Genomic DNA, 22,477 nt, shown 5'->3' on the forward strand with positions numbered 1-22,477 from the left:
AAATGGAAAAAAAGATTTTTAAAAAGAAAGAAACACTAGGGCATAGACTAGGGCAAGTCAATGGGAATGCTATTCAAGTTGCTGAAAAGTTAAATTTAACAATGAGTATCAACAAGAGCATATCTTTCACTTGCCTTGCCTGAATATCTTGGTCTGGGTTGCAGTGGGTGTAGCTCAGGATACACATTTGAGAGAAACCACTGAAAACGTTTGCATCCTAGTCTCTTTTGCAGCAGAACACGCTCTGTGCAGTTTAGCTTCTCAGTCTGTGGGAGTACATGAAACAGGTGAGATGTTATTAAACACCTTTACATTTATCTGAATATCTGTATCAGTAATTCATACTTCACTGAAGTCTATTTTTACAATTCAATGAGTATTGCAATTATTACTGTTTTTTCATACAATTGTGAAAACAATTTTTGTTATCAATTTAAACACATGCAAATATTTGCTCTGAAAACAGGGTCTTAATATGAACATTGTGGATAATATGACTGCCACATCAATATAAATATTTTATATTATATATTAATTCTTACGTGCAAAACCTGAAGACATTTGTGTTTGTCCACAGATTTTTATTGGAGCAGTATTATACATTTTAATTATGGGTTTTATTATGGTATTTCATGTTTTACATAACTGATGTTGTTAACCATGCAATGCGCTCAGTTCAAGAAAGGGTGGGATATAAAAAGAATGAATAAATAAAATAAAATAATTTATTTATTAGATTTATATCCCGCCCTTTCCTCCAGCAGGAGCCCAGGGCAGCAAACAAAAGCAATAAAAACACTTTAACGCATAATAAAAGCAGACTGTAAAATATATTAAAACAAAACAACCATTAAAAACATATTAAAATAAACATCTTTAAAAACATTTTTAAAGCTTTAAAACATCTATTTTTTAAAAAATAAAGGTTTAAAAACATATTAAAAAGCAATTCCAACACAGATACAGACTGGGATAAGGGCTCTACTTAAAAGGCTTGTTGAAAGAGGAAGGTCTTCAGTAGGCGCCAAAAAGATAACAGAGATGGTGCCTGTCTAATATTTAAGGGGAGGGAATTCCACAGGGTAGGTGCCACTACACCAAAGGTCCATTTCCTATGTTGTGCAGAACGTACCTCCTGATAAGACGGTATCTGCAGGAGGCCCTCACCTGCAGAGCACAGTGATCGACTTGGTATATTAGGGATAAAATGGGCTTTCAGGTATCCTGGTCCCAAGCCTTGTACACCAAAACTAGAACCTTGACCTTAGCCCAGTAGCTAACAGGTAGCCAGTGCAATTCTTTCAGCAGTGGGGTGACATGTTGGCAATACCCTGCCCCAGTGAGCAGTCTCACCACCGCATTTTGTATTGGGTCACCTGGGCCTCTAGCAACAAAGATGGATCTAGGAGCACCTCCAGACTACAGACTTGCTCTTTCAGAGGGAGTACGACCCATCCAAAGCAGGCAACTGACCAATTATCTGATCTCGGGAATCAGCAACCCACAGCGTCTCTGCCTTGCTAGGATTCAGTTTATTGGCCCTCATCCAGCCCACCACCAAGTCCAGGCAGTGGTCCAGGGTTTGCATGGCTTCTCCCGATTCAGATGTTACAGAGAAATAGAGCTGGGTATCATCAGCGTACTGCTGACATCTCACCCCAAATATCCTGATGACCACTCTCAAGGGCTTCATATAGATGTTAAACAGCACAACTGCCAGGGGGCCGAAATACAATCACCCAATGCTATTCTCTGAAAATGACCTTGAAGATAGGATCAAAACCACTGTAAAACAGTGCCTCCAGTACCCATCTCACCAAGTCCTCCCAGAAGGATATCATGGTCAATGGTATCAAAAGCCGCTGAGAAATCAAGTAAGAATAACAGGGTCACACTCCCTCTGTCCACCTCCTGATAAAGGTCATCCATCAGGTCAACCAAGGATGATTCAGTCCCATAACCAGACCTGAACCCAGACTGGAATGGGTCAAGATAATCTGTTTCATCCAAGAGTACTTGCAATTGGAAAAAATGGTTGGAAAGAGTGTCCACTATCAAAATAAAAGTAGTAGGTTTTTTTAATTAATTTGAAAATATTCTAATTACAAAACTTTTCCAAATGGTTTGTCGTTGTGAATGTTTCAAAAAATGCTACATGAAAAATATAGGGATGGAAAACATTGGTTAGAGTTGCTTTAGCTATCTTACAAAAAACAAAGGTAAAGGGAGATTTTCTGTATCCTAGTATAGCCAGTTGCAATCATCCAGCTAAAGTGAATGACTGCTTGCTGAGGCACTTGGAAAGGAATGGGGCTTAAATTTGTTATGACAAATGTATTTATTTATTCAATTTGCACCCCACCTTTCCTCCCAAAGGAGCCCAAGATGGCAAACATCAAATTGGTAAAACAATACATTTAAAATAAAACAAACCCTATTTAAAACAATTAAAACCATCTAAAATGGTTTAAAACAATTAAAAACATCTAAGAAACCATATAAAAACATTTAAAACATTTAATACATAGAGCGTCCAGGATATCTACCCTGGGTGTAGAATCTCAAAATGTGCTATGAAAACATATCTGTAAAAGAGCAGAAATATCCTGACATGGATAGTGCTGTAACCTTCCTGAAACCATATAGTAAGAGCATTTAGTTATGTTTTGTTTCTTGTTATAAATAAATAAAATATATAAAATATAAATAAAATTGTCATGCCTAATTGATTTTAAATTGATTTTACTGGGACTTAGTCACATATGACTTTGGCTGGATTGGGGAAAGGTATGATTGTCCCATGAGCCTGAAAATGATACATTTATATTTTATACTCAATGAAGGATGCCTATTCTTTTTATTTAAAAGATTCAAACCCATCCTTCATCATATAATTTCTAGCCTGCCTGTCATTTACTAATGGAAACTTACAATAGGTAGTAAAACAGTAAGTACTACAATTAATCCAGTTCAGCAGATAAAAGCAGATAAAAATACCCAGGAAACCACAATTGGGCGTCTCACTTGCAGTAGTGGCAATGTGGTCCAAACAGTCCAAAAATAATTCCTAATAGACCCCCCAAAATAATATTGCAGTGCATAACCGGGAAATGAAGAGGCAAGACAAGTGGGTAAGGGCCATGTTTATTGAATGAAGCCAATTACATGCTTTATTGCACGGTAGAATGATCTGCAGAGCCATTGTGGAACTTATCTCTCCATTGGGCGAGGGCATCCTCCCATGGGAAAAGGGGGGTGAGCCAAGCCCAAGCCCTTCTTCTGGGCCCCATCCCTGCAGGGTGGTTAGGGAGGCCTTCCTGATCCACCCCCCCTCAGGGCCGCACACTGCAAGCATTCTTTGTGATATGTACAGCGCATAGTTTGAATTTGTTACTAGGAGACATGGCCATGAAATTCTTTGGAATAATACAAAGATTATGCATGATATTTTCTGGATCTGTTAAAAGTGGAACATTTTGATGCAACACATTTCAAAATTGACCTTAAAACCACCCTCAGATACATGATGGGAATGCTGACTGAATGCTGTTAAAGCAGTTAGATTTAATATGGATAAGATTTGCGACGCACTGGAGGAGTTAAGCGAAACAGCAGAAGATCCTCAAATAAAGAGTGAATCTTAGTCTTTGGCAGAAAATAAAATTAATTTTGAATTTATTCTCTCCACCATTATTTGGTATGAACTGTTGCTTGCTGTCAATACTGTTAGCAAAATCTTACAAAAAACAGAAACTGATCTAAGTATGACAGTTTCGCTTTTAAAAGGATTACAAAATATTTTTAAAAAGTTTAGAGAAGATGGTTTTTCCATATCGAAAGAAATTGCTCGTGAAATTTGCAACAAAAGTGATACTCCAGTAAAATATAAGGAAGTCAGAATGAGAAAATGTAAAATTTTAAGTCAGGCCCAAATAATCCTGAAACAAATCCTGAAACAAATTATTATTGGGATTATTTTCTGGCCATTATCAACCAAGGGTAGTTTCTATTGAAGAAAGATTTCGACAAATTGACAAACATACTTCTATTTTCGGTTTTCTGTACAATATACCAGCATTGAAAAGTTGTAAAGAAGGAGAACTTAGGAAATACTGTATGGAATTGGATTTTACACTACAAGATGGTGAAAATCGGGATATAAGTGGTAGCGATTTGTATGATGAAATTACAATGTTTTGTAGTATTTTCTGCAATGAGGAAAACTTATCATATGCAACACCATTGCAATGTTTAAACCTGATTTCTAAGGTTCATGATTCATTTCCAAATCTCACTATTGTTTTAAGAATTTTATTAACAATTCCTGTTACCACTGCATCAGCAGAGCGACGTTTCTCTAAACTGAAATCATTGAAAAATTATTTAAGAACTACGATGTCTCAAGAAAGGTTGTCTAATTTGACTTTATTATCAAGTGAAAATCTAGATTTTGACAAGTTGATTAATGATTTTGCAGAAGTGAAAGCAAGGAAAATTATTTTTGAGAATATATAGTTTCTTATATTTGTATTATTTTTATTTTAATCCGAACGTAATTGCCCGTCAACAAAGCAGCCAGACATTTACAGAAATGATTAAATTCTGTCATCCTCGATATTTAAAACAATGGTTCTGCACAAAGTGTTTTCAGTTGTTTAGTTAGGAAGATAAAGATGGGAAAATATGGCTAGAAATAGACTGCCATATCTAGCAGATATCGACAAAGGGAAGACAGATGTCAAGAGACCAGTGGTCAAATGGATATGGAACAGGTTGACTAGAGGCCTATTCCCTGAAGTGAAGGTAATCATTTTTGTATTTAATAGGTTGTTAGACTCATATGTAAATTAAATATTATAATTACATATATTTGTGAATAAAATTTCTCTCTCTCTCTCTCCCTCTCTCTCTCTCTAAATATATATATAATATAGAGAGAGAAAGAATGTGCCCCTCCCAATTATGCTTTTGCCCTGGGCCCTGCATATGCTAAGGGTGGGCCTGTCCTTAAGAAGGGAATATTTCTGACCAGGAGGTAGTTGCCACAAACCAATGGGTCCAGGGTGGGTTTTTTCAGGAGTGGTCAGATCACCGTCTCCTTCAGGGCCAGTGGAACCACTCCCTCTTGCAATGATACATTGACCACACCCTTGATCCATTCTGTCAAACCCCCTCTGCAAGCTTTAATAAGCCAAGGAGGGCAAGGGTCGAGAGGACACGTGAATTGCAGCATCGTCACAAGCATCTTGTCCATGTCATCAGGCTGCATCAACTGAAACTGTTCCCAAAAAGTTGCAGCCAACATTGCACTGGACACCTCAATGGGGACTACAGTAGATGTGGATGAGGCATACAATTGCTACTCTTACGAGTGCTTGGCTAACCCCACTCTGGTTCATGTGGAGTCGAAGGGGTGGCAAGGCCCTGGAGCATTCTGGACTATAATTCCCACCCCACACCCCCTGTTTTCTGACTTGTTGTGCATTCCTGCAGTACTGTGATATGAGGCTAGAAGCAAGGCCGTTCTGTGGGCAACTAAAATAACCAAAAGAAACTGAAATAAATGTTATCTTCTTCCTTGGGAGGCTTCAAGCTCAGCAGAAGAATCTCATGGTTCAAAGAAAGCATTAGAAAGTAGCCTGAGTTTTTCTGAGTGTCAGCAACACACACACACACACACGAGATCACCTCATACCCACACCCCTCTTTTTCACATTGATTTGTAAGAGGGAAAATGTAGTTAAGAGGGGGGCTGGAGACCTAGGGCGATGATGGCAATCTGAGCTCCAACATATGTAACTACGCTCTCAAGGAACACAGCGCAGGACTGCAGGCCACAGATCAGGAAGGGAGTTTGTGTCTTGGTGCAAACCTTGAAGCAAACAGATTCCTTCCTGCTTTTTGGTCAGAGCTCCTTCACATCACTTCCGCTGTATTCCATTGCCCACTCCTGGGCCTAGGATAGGTAATCTCTGCTACCTGTCATTCATTATAGCAATAGGGACCTTTGATCTCTTTAATTTAAAGTTATGAATAGGTTAGGATATTAATGATTAATGCTGCCACACACCCAGTAATTTTGTAATGCTATTCTTCTCTTTTCTCTCAATAAAAGAAAGTTTTGCTTTAGTCTGGTTTGGACCTGCATTTTTGGGGTTATACGCACACTATTTAGGCACACTTCAGGGCAAAATGCTTGTTTTATCCCTAGCAAAAGATCCCCCTCCTCTCATGGAGGTGTGCTTAATGGGACATGTGGGTGGTAGATTCACACGCACTCAGACCCCATAGACATGTGTCGTAACACTACGGAGGTGAGCAACTTTACCCTCAAAGTGCGTTGCAAACAATTCACAGTGGGCCTCCGAAGGGTCTAAAACTCCATTTCCTGGAGCTGATGTCAACAGACCTCTGCCAATATGGAAAAGCTCCACTGGATGGCTACTTGAGGATGCAATGGTGGCAGAGGTGGGCCTTCATCACCACCCTCACTGCCACAGAGTAGGCATGGTTATGATGTTTTATTCATGCCGAATTAGTCTCACAATATGTCTTTCTCCACTTGTGCTCTAGCTGTTGTCCAGCCTGTTTCATTGCCCTTAGCTCATTGGTGTACCAAGGTGCAAAGTGGGCTTCACAATGCCAGAGAGGGCGCTCAGAGGCAATCGTGTCAAAAATAATAAGAGATGAGCCATTGTTAAAAGGGTTGAACCACATCATTCTGGTGCTCTGATCCTGAAGCTATATTGGGACAATGTATCTCTTTTATAGGTCTTTCCAGCCATTTACAAAGTCATCTTACAAAGATAATCCCCATTACCTCTTCCTGGTTTAAACCAATATTTAGCTCAATCAAAGATGATTAGATCTATGAAGATTCCATTGAGTTGTGACAGTGGAAACCACTTTAGGAGCTCCCTTTATGTAAACATTTGATACCTGGGCTATATGGGAGGAGTCCACACCAGTGTTGCTCCTGTTTGTGATAGGGCAAAAGTGCTGGGTTCTCTTCCCACATTCTTTGGATCTTCAAACATTACTGGAATAGCACAAGAAGGGGTGGTTCCCTGAGCCTCAAGGTCAAAAGGGACCTAAGTGCTCATAGGTAATTATGATCTTTGCAGTTTTAAAGAACTGAACCTAATCCCTGCTTATTATCTATACTGAATTACAGTAGTTATTAGGTAGGATTCATTTGAGGAACTACTTTTGTAAAAGTTTGATTGAAGTGAATGGGAAAAGAAAGAAAAAAAGAAAGAAGTTACCAAAATGTAAATGGTGCAATGCTTGCAGAATCTTTAAAACTCTATTTAGTTCTCTCTCAAAGCAACTACTTCTGAGGGATTTACCTTCCTAATTAAGCATGCCATCTTGTTCTGTTGGTAAAAGAATTCTTTAAATGAATCCAGCCAAGTCTCAGCTATTCGTATCTTGTTTCTTTCCACTGCTTCTTCATCAGGAAAGCGGGAGGGTATGCTTGTTCGGTAGACATGTCCCACCCGTGAACATGGAAGGATTTCCACAGCTCCACCACAAAGCCAGGCCTGCAGCAGAAGTGACAGTTTTAATAAATAAATAAATCAAATACCTCTCCTGAGACATGGATATAAATAAGGCTGGGGGAGAAATTTGATTTAGTTCTCATTTAAAGGTGAATCTATCAAATTTGTACTTTCCAAAACAATATGCAAACCAAAACAACGCTCTCCTTCGAAATATACGCATATCCGAATTTTGCTGTGCAGTTCTCTAACCAGTGTTTACAAAAATGCATGTGTTAGGGGAAAGTATGCATAAAAATGAATATATTAGTAAAAATAACACACAAAATGCATTATATTATGGAAAATTGCTAGCAAAAAGTTTTGTATTAATCAAAACTGCATACAAAAATACGTTTATTAGGACACGTGCACTAAAATGCTGATGAGTTTTTTGAGGATTTTTTAAACACACGTACACACACACACACACATTCCTGCATAAATATGGGGAACTATATAAAATGAGAAATTGAGAAAACCAAAATTGACAGTTCCTTCTATCTAGTTCATCCTTAACAATGCCCTTTAGCTTAGTTGAAAGAAGATGGTGACAGGAAGCCAGTGATCCCAGGGAACTTTACCCTCAATTCATTCATTCAGTAAACAGCCATATGTTTCCCTATAGTATTTGATTCAAACCACACACAAGAACTTGCCACTATCTGAAGGGAACGTTTACCAACCAGTAGATTTCTGTGAAAGGGGTGTTCTTGAGACTACAAAGTGTTTAAAAAGCAGATATGGGGATCAACATTAGAGTTGCTGTGGAGGAATACATCTTTGGAATGCACATTGGGAATATTTCCCCAGTGAGTTTTCCACTGACAGCTTATGGGGCTCTAGACCTTCAAAATACGTATAACATTTTAGAAAATCGGCATGAGGTGAGACTGAGGGTGAAGGCGGTGAAATAATAAGACTGATAAGGGAACAACAAGGGCCACAACACTGTATTGATTCAGAAACTGGAAGGTTTGGCTTGGCATAGGGAAGGTCCTTCACATAGCCCGCATACTGACAGATGTATGAGCCTCGCTCCCTGAGCTCTGAGTGCTGGGGTGGGTGGGAATCTGCTTCTCCCCCTTACAGGAAGGAAAAGGGGAGGGGTTGGAGCCTTCTTCATGGTGGACTAGTGTTGGAAGTACCTGACAACTGGGGGGTGCCTCCACCCATTGTGTCCCCTCTCAAGCTAGGGCCCTGAGTATTAAGGTTGCACCTCACATCTCTTAAGGGAATCCACTTAACAGGGAAGCTGGGGACCATGCCTCCCACTTTCCTGGATCAACATCCTGTCTAATGCCAACTTTCTACCAAGGATGTTGTGACAAGTAAAAGTAGAATAAACCAGATCTCTCTCTCTCTCTCTCTCTCTCTCTCTCTCTCTCTCTCTCTCTCTCTCTCCCTCTCTCGCACACACACACACACACAAACAAGGTGCTGTGAGGAAGGCAAAAATCTACAGGAATGGCGGATCACCCTGTGAGCAAAAGGATGGGGTGGGCCTCTTTAAATAATCCACAAGTGGACATGAGGAGAGCTAGTTCTCTCTCAAGTCCACTTGCGTGCCTTGCACTAGCGAGAGCCAAGCAAATAACCAATTAGCTGCTGTGGAGACACCCTGCCCCCTCCTCCCCAGCACTGATGCAGCATTGCCCTTTAGAACGCAACACCATCCTCCTTGCCCCGCATAGGTGCCTGCTGGGCCACAATTCAGGTTCCCTGGAAAGTCGGGAACCATGACTTCCTGCTAGGTCTTTCTTCAGAGCTCTAAATGTCTACAACAGGAGTTGTCAACATGGTGCTGTGGGCACTAGAATGCCCACCGGCACCTCCTTTGGCATGCTTCCTGTGAAAGGTCTCAGTAAATATTCCCTCAAACAACCATAGTATGAGAGTTTGCTCTCCCTGTTCAGTTCCTGTTTGCACTTGCTCATCCTCTCCTACAATAAATATGCTCTCTTAACCTGGCTGTATTTCAATGGATGCCAGGAATGGACCCCTACCCTCCCATCTGTTCTGATCAGAGGAGAGCGCAAAGTGTTTCTCTCTGAGCAAGTGTGGCAGTAGTTGATAGATGTATTTTTCCCTATTGATGAAGCAGCTGATGGGACATGACCACACCATGTTGTGTCCTGTCTCTTGTTCTACTCTTTTAGATGTGGGAGCCATTATCCAAGCCCCCACAGGAGCCATTTTGTGTTATGCCATGACCTCTTTGCAGCCATTTTGTGTTATGTTATGCACTCGTGGCAGTCTTTTTGTAATTGGCACCCACAACACTTTCTCAAAATTCCAAATGTACCCACTGGCCTAAAAAAATTTGGGACCCCTAGCCTAGAAAGCTTTTGTCAAAATAAAAATGAATGATCTTGATTTAAAGATAATTTGCATGGCAAAGACTGTAAACAAACATACCAACATATTTTTGGAAACATAATTTTATCGTAAGTACTGGAAGTGTTATTTTGAAATGTGATTATCAAAAGTGATGAGATGTTACATTTCAAAGTGCTTACCTTTATAGATAACTCCAGATTTTCAGCCCCCCCTAGAGTCATGTCAGAATCATAACCCCCTGTATTTTGGAAATAATGTCGGTCCACTGCTACTATTACTCCGGGTACTGCAGGACTCCTAGAGGATATTTAAATATCTTAATTATTTCATTTTATTGTTGTGAACTGCCTGAAGTATAGGGAGGAAGCATCGAAGAAAGGAAGGAGACACTACAACAGGACTGAGGAACTTGTGACCGCTCAAATGTTGCTGGATTACAACTCCCATTATATCCAATCATTAGCCATGCTGGCTGGGCTGATGGGAGTTGTAGTCCAACAACATCTGGAGGGACACTGGTTCCCCATCCCTGACATTGGGGAGAAACGTTTTCAGACTTTGGTAACATTTTTTGGTCTTTAATGAATGTGAGATATCTGAACTGCTTGGCAGCAGTTGTTGGTATAACTGCTTACAACTCCATTCTGGCCTTCCATTTGTGCATGGAAGTGTGGGGGTTGGACAGGTTCATTACACATAAGTTTCTCAAATGTTGTCCAGCAACATCTAGAGAGCCACAGGTTCCTACACACACACACCCATGAAGCTTTTAGGAAACAAGTCTATCTCTGCCTTATTTCACCATATGTAAAATGGCAATAAGAGTGATGCATCTCTCAATATTATTGGTAAAATCAGCAAGATACAATATTGTTTATAACAAATCTATGCATTCTGTCACATGGCATCCCCTATGGTCTTTAAGGCTTTCTGAGTAACCTTAATATGTGTATTTACGCCTCACAACAATCATGTAAGGTAGGTTAGGTTATGAGATAGTGCCTGGCCCAAAGTCACTAAGTGAACTCCAGGGTGAGTGGAGATTTGACCCTAGATCTCCCCAATCTAAAAATTGCAATGTCAAAAATGAAATGATAGATAATAAAAACTAAATAATTTACTACTGAAAGGTCTTCAGTTCTCTTCAGGTACTTTTCTCAGTCTATGACTTGAATGGGAAAAAATGCTATTGATAGGATGTGAGTCAAGTTGTATCCTTTAGTTGCAACCTATCAAACATTTAAGCCCACACACATGCCAGTTAGTTAAGTTTTTAATCAACAAGTATAACTGTGCTAAGCAATTTGTGGCTGAGATCTGGAAAACATCTAGTGTGCTAGAATGCAGACACTGCTTCAATCCAAATGAAATAGCATTGAAGAATAGATGCCCTGAAAACACCAAGATATTAGCAAAAAGTAGATATATGATCTCATCCACAGCAGCTAAGTGGAAGATTTGCTAGCAGATTCTTAGAGGCAACAAATGAACCATTACCTGATGGGGCTGATGGGAGACTGTCGTACCTTCTTTTCATGTTCTGGCAGTGGCTTCCAGTGGAAATCTAATTTCCAATCAAAAACACCTCTTTGCAGGCCCACAGAATGATAATACTGAAAGGTCTTCCAGTCAATGACATCAATGACAGGAGACACAATCCGTCTTCTGGAAAGAGACAAATGTATTGTTCTTTTTAGAGGTAATTTGTGAAACTTGCTAAAAGTGCACAAGAGGAAGCATCAGCTAGTTCAGGGGAACCTCTAGGTTTCCAGAAGTACTAAATATCTTTTGGGGGGGAGCACAGAAGGAAAAAAACCTAACAAGGACTGAGCATGCTCAGTGATTGTAGAATGCTGACATAACTGTTGGGGAGGGGAGTGGAAAACCTGGTGGAGGGGGAATGAAATGGAGTATCATGGAGGAGAGCATGGATGACTGACTGGGACACTGAAGAGGAGCACTGTACACTGGAGCATTTTATTGCAAGTCTGAATTGTCATCACCATAATTCTGTCCATATTCATATCTATATGAATTCTAACTACTGTATTTCAAGTTGCATGGTTCATACCCAATATGACGCTGACAATTCTCTACAAGGTCTTGCACACTGAAGTGTATTGCTTTAAAATGAGCATGTAAACGTCCAGGTGCTTTAGCCACCCTCCCTAGGACAAGAGACTATTAGTTGGCCCCATCCCTCTCCAGCAGTTACAATATGTGACAAGTGGAGGGAAATGGTACCATTAGGCAATTGCTTCTACTTTCAACTTGATCCTGAATCCCTACATTCAGCTGATGCAGTGTCATGCAAAGTCTCCATAGTGAGATGAAAGCACCCTGCACAAGATAACAACAGGGGTGGGAGTTATGGTCATTATCATTGGATGTGGTGAAGGAAGAGAAGGAGGCACCATGGTGGAGATGCTATGAAATGGTATCTAGACCAGAGCTTGGAAAAGTTACTTTTTTGAACTACAACTCCCATCAGCCCTAGGCAACATGGCCACTGGATTAGGCTGATGGGAGCTGTAGTTCAAAAAAGTAACTTTTCCAAGCTCTGATCTAGACAATGGCCATCAGCAACCTACATGGATGCAAATCAATTATGAATAAGCCTACACTGGTCAATGTTAGCCTTTGCCCAAGCACGATGTGGTACATGCAGATGCGACTCATGTCTACCAGAAAGACGGCACCATCATCAGGGTTAGACAGACCATCGACTTATTAACCAAGAGAACTGCTAGTGCTGGCAATGAAATGACATGTAGGGCAGTGGATTTTAGACTTGAATGGGAGTCAACCAAATTAAACTTACTAGGTGTTTTCAGAGAAGTCGCACACTCTCTCTGATTACCTCACAGGGTCGCTGCAAAAATGCACCTCCAGTGTGATACACGTGCCAAAAATGTCAGATATCCATAAAAAAGATTTGTTTGGATGCCTTGACAGGTCCATGAAGTGCAACATTCCCAGCACAGTTCTGCAGTTCATCAAGTCCACTTGGAAAGGCAATTATATGTTTATTGACAGGTGTATCCAGGCATGGGATGAACACTACAGAATTACTTAGGGTCTGGAAAATGTAATGTGCAAAGCAACCATAAATAGATGTATTCATTCACACAGCAGGAAAAATAGCAGAATGCTGTAGTTCAGGGATAGCCAATGTGGTATTCTCCAGATATTGTTGGACGACAGCTCCCATCAAACCAATGGTTAATGGTCGGGGATGATGGATTTCTAGTAAAACAACATCTAGAGAGCACCTCATTGGCTATCCCTGCTCTAACTTCAATTTGACATCTCTTTCCATTGTCATTTATACTTAATAAAGAGCGTTGAAGTCTATTTTGGCATTGTTGTTATTGTTATGTGCCTTCAAGTCAATTACGATTTATGGCAACCCTATGAATCAGCGATCTCCAACAGCATCTGTCATGAACCACCCTGTTCAGATCTTGTAAGTTCAGGTCTGTGGCTTCCTTTATGGAATCAATCCATCTCTTGTTGGCCTTCCTCTTTTTCTACTCCCTTCTGTTTTTCCCAGCATTATTGTCTTTTCTAGTGAATCATGTCTTCTCATGATGTGTTCAAAGTATGATGACCTCAGTTTCATCATTTTAGCTTCTGGTGGCAGTTCTGGTTTAATTTGTTCTAACACCCAATTATTGGTCTTTTTCACAGTCCATGGTATCTGCAAAGCTCTCCTCCAACACCACATTTCAAATGAGTTGATTTTTCTCTTATCCGCTTTTTTCACTGTCCAACTTTCACATCCATACATAGTGATCGGGAATACCATGGTCTGAATGATCCTGACTTTGGTGTTCAGTGATACATCTTTGCATTTGAGGACCTTTTCTAGTTCTCTCATAGCTGCCCTCCCCAGTCCTAGCCTTCTTCTCATTTCTTGACTATTGTCTCCAGTTGGTTAATAACTGTGCTGAGGTATTGATAATCCTTGATAAGTTCAATGTCCTCATTGTCAACTTTAATATTACATAAATCTTCTGTTGTCATTACTTTAGTCTTCTTGATGTTCAGCTGTAGTCCTGCTTTTGTGCTTTCCTCTTTAACTTTCATCAGCATTCATTTCAAACCATTACTGCTTTCTGCTAAGAGTATGGTATCGTCTGCATATCTTAAATTATTGATATTTCTCCCTTCAATTTTCACTCCTCCTTCATCTTGGTCCAATCCTGCTTTCCATATTATATGTTCTGCGTACAGATTAAAAAAATAGAGTGATAAAATACAGCCCTGTCTCACACCCTTTCCGATGGGGAAACAATTGTTTTCTCCGTATTCTGTCCTTACAGTAGCCTCTTGTCCAGAGTCTAGGTTGCACATCAGGACAATCAGATGCTGTGGCACCCTCATTTCTTTTAAAGTATTCCATAGTTTTTCATGATCTACACAGTCAAAGGCTTTGGTGTAATCTATTTGCAGTTGAAGGGTGAAATAAGACACTGACACTTCAGCTTGGGTTGAACAAGGGCCACTTTATTAAATTATAACACACAAACCCAATTTAAAGTGACCTGCAGAGGGAAAATCTAGGTGCGGGACTATCTCTAAGCAAGTAGCTTGCCATACAGCTCTTGGGCAACCAGTCCCTGCTGAGGCAAGGGCAAGCCAATCTGTTTACCCCTTACCCCTGCCACACCTTGTAGGTGAGTAGGGGGGCCTTCCCACGTCATCCCCACCCGGGGTTGCATAACCCTTGGGTAGATGAGATAAGTTAGCCCCAGAGGCAGCCCATATCCTGTCCTCGAGCCGCAAATCCTTGCTGGACAGGCCTCCGGAACCGCCAATCACCTCCAAAGGTGCCTAAGGAAGCCACCTAGCTGTCCTTAACTATTTCCCTTCCCGCACCTTCCCGCACCAGTGCTATAACGAACGTGCTTCATAGGGCATTAACTTTCAATATAGAAATTGCCAAATCAGCCAAAACAACCTATTAACAACAACACCCCCTAACCCAATTCCCTCCCACTCCTATAGTGTGGAGCAGGCAAAAAACCTGCCCGCCAACAAGGGTGGGCAGGATAAAAATTCCTACTCGGCCCCGAAGCGACCCCTAGGCACACCATAAAAGAGGGAGGGTGGGGTGGGCGTCACAACGAAAAGAGGAAGGTAGGAGGGGCTGCCGGGCTTAAATAAGCTCTCCAGCCTCCACCCCCTCCCCTCACCAAGTCGCGCTCGCGTCACAGGCGCGACGCGCGACTCCGCCCTCTTTCGAGATGGGGGCAACCGCTTCACCCCCATCTGCAACTATGCCCCGCTCGTCAGCTGTGCGACGAGCGGGGCATCATAAAGCACAGGGTGATTGTCTTCTGAAACTCCTTGCTCCGTTCCATTATCCAGTGTATGTTCGTGATATGATCTCTGGTGCGTCTTCCCTTTTTAAATGCAGCTTGGACGTCTGGCATTTCTTGCTCCATATATGGTAAGAGCCTTTGTTGTAGAATCTTGAGCATTACTTTACTTGCATGGGATATTAAGGCAATAGTTCGATAATTACTGGATTCCCTGAGATCCTCTTTCTCTGGAATTGGGGTATATATTGAACGCTTCCAGTCTGCGGGCCATAGTTTAGTTTTCCATGTTTGTTCACAAATGTTTGTCAAAATTTGGACAGATTCAGTCTCAGTAGCTTGTAGCAACTCTATTGGTATGCCATCTGTTCCTGGTGATTTGTTTCTTCCAAGTATTTTAAGAGCAGCTTTCACCTCACATTTTAAAATTTCTGGTTCTTCATCATACAGTTCCTCCATGAATGACTCTGTCATCCTGTCATCTCTTTTATAGAGTACTTCAGTGTATTGCTTCCATCTTCCTTTTGTTTCACCTTGGTCAATTAGTGTGTTCCCCTGTTGATTATTCAAATCCCTACTCATGGTTTAAATTTCCCTTTCATTTCTCTAATCTTTTGGAACATGGCTCTTGTTCTTCCCTTTTTGTTTTCCTCTTCTATTTCTATACAATAACGGTTGTAACAGTTCTCTTTGTCCCTACGTACTAGTCGCTGTATTGTTGCATTTAGGGCTCTGACCGTGTTTCTATCTCCTTTTGGTTTTGCTTTCCTTCTCTCTTTAACCGTTTTAAGAGTTTCTTCAGTCATCCATTGAGGTCTTTCTCTCTTTTTAACTAGAGGTATTGTCTTTTTGCATTCTTCCCTGATAATGTCTCTGACTTTACTCCATAGTTCTTCTGGCTCTCTGTCAACTAAGTTTAAAGCCTCAAATCTGTTCCTTATTTGATCTTTATATTCTTCCGCGATGTTATTTAAATTGTATTTTGGCATTATGGTTGCTTTGTTCTTCTTCTTTAGCTTTACTCTGATTTCTGATATGACCAGTTCATGATCTGTACTGCAGTCTGCTCCTGGTCTTGTTTTTGCAGAAAGTATGGAACTTCTCCATCTTCTGTTACCAATTATATAATCAATTTGATTCCTATATTGACCATTTGGTGTTGTCCACATGTACAGTCTTTTTGGTTGTTCAAAAAATGTATTTGCAAGAAACAAATTATTGGCTTCACAGAATTCAATAAGTCTTTCTCCTGCTTCATTTCTGTCTCCTAAGCCCCATTTCCCCACAATTCCTAGTTCTTCTCTGTTCCCTACTTTCACATTCCAGTCCCCCATGATTATCAGAACATCTTGTTTTGGTGTGTGATCAATTTCCTCCTGTACTTCTGCGTAAAATCTCTCCAATTCTTCTTCTGCATTTGTCGTTGGAGCATAGACTTGGATGATGGTTATGTTAATAGGTTTCCCATTTAATCTCATTGGTATCACTTGCTTAGACCTTGCGTTGTAGCTCCTAATTGCTTTTGCTACATCACTTCTCACTATTAAAGCAACCTCGTTTCTTCTTGATTTCTCATTTCCTGCATAAAATATTTTGTAGTTGCCTGACTGAAAGTGTTCCATTCTCGTCCATTTTAATTCACTCGTGCCAAGTATTGTAATGTTGATACATTCCATTTCTTGCTTGACAATTTCTAAGTTTCCCTGGTTCATGCTTCTCACATTCCATGTTCCTATTGTGTGCGTCATACAACTCCGGACTCTCTGTGTGCATCAGCCTCTGGGCTTCCTTTTGGTTTGACTCAGCTGTGTCATTAGTCACAGGGCTACTCATACTTGTCCTTTGTTCTTCCCCAGTAGCTCTGTGAGTGCCTTCTGACCTGGGGGTCTCATCTTCCAGCACTATCTCGTGTTGCATTTTGGATACTCTGTTCATAGGGTTTTCGTGGTAAGAGGTATTCAGAGGTGGTTTACCATTGCCTTCCTCCGAGTTTGGATGCATCTTAGTCTGGTGTCTCAGCTTTGACCATTCCGCCGTGGGTGCCCCTGCTAGGAGTCTAGCCTCTTGGTCTAGACTCCTGAAGGCATTGCTCTCAGCTTCTTCAGCACTCTCAAACCCCCTCACCACGTTAAGGTGTGCATCCTAAAGGGGCATTTTGGCATTAAACAGTATATATATAAATACATGATGATAATAATAATAATAATAATAATAATAATAATAATAATAATAATAGTGAGAGCATATACTTTTATTTTGTTATCAAAATTGACTCACATTTATTGGAAGCAACAAAAGACAAGGTTAGGAAGGAACATACTTTTTTAGTTAAGGACTAATTACAGTAAGCATGTCTTTGGCAAAAGTGTGGCGAACAGATGTTTTACCAACTTCTGGCCAATGGAAAAGAAAAATATGGAATTTCATGAATAAGATTACTGAATATAAACATTTATGAGAAGGAACAAGCAACACAGCAGAGTTTTCCAAAGAACTGGACTCTTTTTACACAATCCTGAAACATACATAGGCCAAATGACTTGACACTTATAGATACTTTGACAAAGGATGTAATCATATTTGTATAGTTACTTTCTTAAGCCAATGGTTGTGTATAAAATGTAATTATGGTTTATGAATGAAAAAGAAAAAAATGACTAACATGAGTAATTGTGGTAAAAGAAACCAGTAATCTAACTTTATGCTATAACTTAATGATTCACCATTGGGCAAGAATACAAACTGCATTTGAAAAACAATGAAGGTTGTACCAAAGTTAGAGTAGACCCAGTGAAATTAATAAATGCTTAACTTAGATTCATTATTTCCAATGGGTGTACTCTGAGTAGAACTTAGATGTTTACAAGTGGATATCATGCCTTATTTGCTTTAGAATCATTCACCAAGGAAAATGGATTCATTCACTTTTCAAAATAAATTACATATTAAAAATGGTCTTAGGAAGATATTGCTACAAAAATGGCAACAGTGCCAGATCCCCATGGTTTATAGGTAAGGAAGGATTGCAACTTTAAGGATAATTTGTCAAGAAAAGAATGGAAAATGAATGTATTTTAATCTTTTTCTTAGTGTGTCATTTGTCACAGTCTCAAAAAGTCAATGTGATAGTGTAGCTGAAAATATTGAAGAAGACAAAGAAGAAGAGGAGGAGGAGGAGGAGGAGGGATCCAAATCAAATCCTCTGCTGGTTGTAAATCAGCATGGTCCTATAGAAATAAAATCAACAGATAACACATTTACACCACTTAAGATTGAAACTTCAGTCTGCGTGCAAATTGTTATGGATTTTTAAAAGCAAAAACCAAAGAGAGGTGTGTTCGTGTGTGTGTGTGAGAGAGAGAGGGGGGGGGAAGGCAGCGGATGATATTCAAAGTAGCTGTGTTACAAAGCTTTACCTTTCTGTGAGTTTGTACTAAAGTGCTTCTTTGGAAAGTATCTGTTTTTGTCATATTCATGGTAGAATATAATCTTTTCAGAGTGAATTTACTACAAAGTAATAATAATAAAGTTGGAAGGTGCTTCTGTCATTCCTTTCATTTTTAGTTTTAAAACTGGCAGACAATCAACAGATCCTCAGCTGTTTGAAATGGATCATACAGTACTGGCAAATAATGGCTAATGTTACTCTGTGGAATCAGGCAGTGTGAGATCCACAGCCACCCCTAAAAATGCACATCTCAAAATGCCATTGGCAACGCTTGTTCCAGGCAACTGAGGGGGGAGTCTAGATCATCTGGAATCATTTCAAATGTTTGCTTTCAAAGATGTCGGGATGGGAAATGGTCGGGGATGATGGGAGTTGTAGTCCAGGAACATCTGGAGGGCCACAGGGTTCTCCACTCCTGGAATATATGAAAGTAATGGAAGGTCAAGTGTTGTGGGTTTTTTTTTTAAAAAAAGAACCTTTACTTCTTGTTTTTTGGGAGGGAGGAGGGAGCAGACCAATAATAATTGCCGATGAAATGACTTCCCATGTTATTACATAAACATGAAAGTGTGTACTATTCTTAGATATTTTAAATAAATATTGAAGTTAATTAATCCATCTATTTTTAAGCATAAATAGACTTTAAAAACCATTGTTGTTGATTTATATAACAGCCTGGAAGGGACAAGGAACATGCTATGAGAAAACATAGCTGTTGTCATCAAATAGTTTTGCAAAGCAGATCTTTTCACACAGAAATTAGATGGCTTTGGGTTGTAGATTGCCAAATCCAGAGGCAGCTCACATTGCAGACAGACTGACCACATCCTGGAGAAGCACATGAAGCTGGAGTTTCGCAGAATATTTTCACATGGAGACATATTCCAAAGAAATGTCAACCATGTGAAAATAAAAACACAAACAATGGAAGGGCAGCAGTAAAAATTGCCAAAGAAAAGAAAAAAACAAGCAAGGAGAGGTCCTGAACCTCAACAGATGCCAAAAGATATTTTATGAATATTCTTACTCATAAAATGAATTCATAAAGTGAATTCTTAATGATTGCCTGTCTTTAAGTCCTGTGCAGCAGGAGACATGCCTAAGCCTATTTGCAAAGTTTTCATATTTTCCGTTTGCCATTTGGTGAAGGAGTTCCTTAACATCCACTTACACTTATTGTGTATTAGTATTTGCAGAAAATAACTTCTAGGGAGTACTTGATCTCAGACAAACCCACCACAGGAAAGTTCCATCTTGGTTGCTAAGAAAAAAGAAAGGCAAACAAGAAAGAATCCAGGGACTACTAAAAATAAGACAGAAGCAGGAAAAATGGAATACAAGGAAGGTAGAAACAGCAGCTCCTTAGGACTCCAGGGATTCCTATTGCCTGGTATCCAAACAATTCATTTAACAATCACAGCTCTGAGTTTACTCATTGGCCAAAAGCATTGACAGATGGGAGCAGCCAGGTTGGCTCATTTCACAGAAATCACTTAGAAGGGATCTGCAATTTTGACTTCATAACTGTCTTTCTAGGAGGGCTAGAGACTTCTTTTTTTAAAAAAAAGGAATCTGAGAGCCTTTACTTGTGCTATGGTTCCCGTGGGTGCCAGGCTGGTCACCATTGGATAGAGCATGGATTTTCAGGAATGATTATAGTAGCTGTATTTAGATATCTAGTACTTTCTGTTTCCATACCACAGGGTTGGAGAAGCAATAGCCCTCCAGATATTGCTGGACTATAGCTACTGTCAGTCCCAGCCAGCATGGCCAATGGTTAGGCATGACAGGAGTTGTAGTCCAGGAACATCGGGAGGGCCACAGCTTCCCCATCCTTGGTTTATCAGACTGGAAATACAACCTGGCCTTAACACTCCACTAGGAGGTTTTCATCATTCCAGGAAGGTTAGTGGGAAATGGCTAGGCACCCTTCAGCCTCTCTAAAGATAAGAGGCAGCTGGGAGACTTGTGCACTTCCAAACCTAGCAAGCAGTAGGAGGCAGACTGAAAAGGTCAGCTTATGTGACTCTTTGTTAACCTCCCAAGCTCAACACATAAACTAGGACGCATAAAGGCTTCCCAGCTAAGCATCATACTCAGAAATGTAGTGGGTGTCAACAGGATGTCTTCCATCCTTCTTGAGCCTAATCCTCCTCGGAGAGGCTCCTGTATCATCAAGCTGAGCATCAGGCTTGGGCAAAGGGAAAGAGAGGGAGCAATTCAGCTCTTCACCAGTCTGACACTCAGCTGGTAGATGTGTCACCTTCCAAGCTGGACCAAAAAAGACTTAAAAACAGATCAGGCAAAGTAGGTAGTTCATCTGTACATCCTGAACTGTCTGTTGGAGCACTGTAAGGAATTGGCAGCGTGAACAAATTGTGTATAACAATTTTGTCTTTTCTGCTTCAGCAGTAACTCATGTGTGAATCAATGCCTTCTTTCAGAAATTCTGAAGCTTACTTACAAATAATAATAATAATAATAATAATAAATTTAATTTCTTCGTCGCCTATCTGGCTAATGGCCACTCTAGGCGACTTACAAAATTGTTAAAATACAATTGATAAAATACAGTAATACAATATAAAAACAACACATCTGCAGCAACAATATTAAAACTGGGAAGGAGGCATTTCAGTTATAACAATTAACCCTCCCCAGATACCCCGAAGGCCTGCTGAAAGAGCCAGGTCTTTAAGGCTTTCCAAAACACATTTAAAGAAGAGGCGTGCCGGAGATCTTGTGGGAGGGAGTTCCAAAGAGTGGGGGCCGCCACTGAGAATGCCCTCTCTCTTGTACCCGCCAATCTGGCTGTTTTTGTTGGCGGGATTGAGAGAAGGCCCTGTGTGGCCGATCTTGTCGGGCGGCATAATTGCTGGCGTTGAAGGCGCTCCGTGAGATAAACTGGGCCGGAACCGTGTAGGGATTTAAAGGTCAATACCAACACCTTGAATTGGGCTCGGAAAACAACTGGTAGCCAGTGTAGGTCGAACAACACTGGTGTGATGTGATCTCGGCGGCGACTATTCGTAAGTAGTCGAGCCGCCGCATTTTGTATCAGTTGTAATTTCTGGACCGTTTTCAAGGGTATCCCCACGTAGAGCGCATTACAGTAGTCCAAACGAGAGGTGACCAGGGCGTGTACCACTAGTGGGAGCTGGTGAACAGGAAGGTAGGGTTGCAGCCTTCGTATGAGGTGTAGTTGGTACCAGGCTGCCCGGCTCACTGCCGAAATCTGAGCCTCCATGGACAGCCTGGAATCAAGCACAACCCCAAGGCTGCGGACCTGGTCCTTTAGGGGTAGACTCACCCCGTTGAACTTCAGGTCAATGTCGCCCAACCTTCTCTTGTCCCCCACAAGTAGTACCTTGGTCTTATCAGGGTCAACTTCAGCTTGTTCCTTCCCATCCATCCACTCACGGATTCCAGGCACTTGGACAAGGTCTCCACAGCCAACTCTGGTGAAGATTTAAATGAGAGATAGAGCTGAGTGTCATCCGCATATTGATGACACTGCAGCCCAAATCTCCTGATGATTGCCCCCAGCGGCTTCATATAGATGTTAAACAGCATGGGAGAGAGGATAGAGCCCTGTGGCACACCACAATTGAGAGGCCAAGGGTCTGATACCTCCTCCCCCAACGCTACCTGTTGGTACCTATCGGAGAGAAAGGAATGGAACCACTGTAATACAGTGCCTCCAATTCCCAATCCCTCCAGGCGAAGCAGAAGGATACTGTGGTCGACAGTATCAAAAGCCGCTGAGAGATCGAGGAGGACAAGAAAGGTGGATTCTCCCCTATCTAATGCCCTCCTCAAATCAT

The 22,477-nt window shown here is 40.8% G+C and overlaps 1 protein-coding gene across 1 annotated transcript in view; it reads right to left on the reverse strand.

Moving 5' to 3' along the window:
- Window positions 1-22,477, reverse strand: part of GALNT15 (polypeptide N-acetylgalactosaminyltransferase 15) — a 64,276-nt gene that overhangs the window by 31,585 nt on the left and 10,214 nt on the right. The window contains exons 4-7 of the mRNA XM_061586172.1: window positions 11,379-11,546; window positions 10,061-10,178; window positions 7,350-7,544; window positions 135-266 (exon numbers count right to left, since the gene is read on the reverse strand). Coding sequence (XP_061442156.1) covers window positions 135-266; window positions 7,350-7,544; window positions 10,061-10,178; window positions 11,379-11,546 — 613 coding nt within the window. The remainder of the gene's footprint in view (window positions 1-134; window positions 267-7,349; window positions 7,545-10,060; window positions 10,179-11,378; window positions 11,547-22,477) is intronic.

This window comes from Rhineura floridana, chromosome 10 (assembly GCF_030035675.1).
Source record: "Rhineura floridana isolate rRhiFlo1 chromosome 10, rRhiFlo1.hap2, whole genome shotgun sequence".
In the NCBI taxonomy this organism is placed as follows: Eukaryota; Metazoa; Chordata; class Lepidosauria; order Squamata; family Rhineuridae; genus Rhineura; species Rhineura floridana.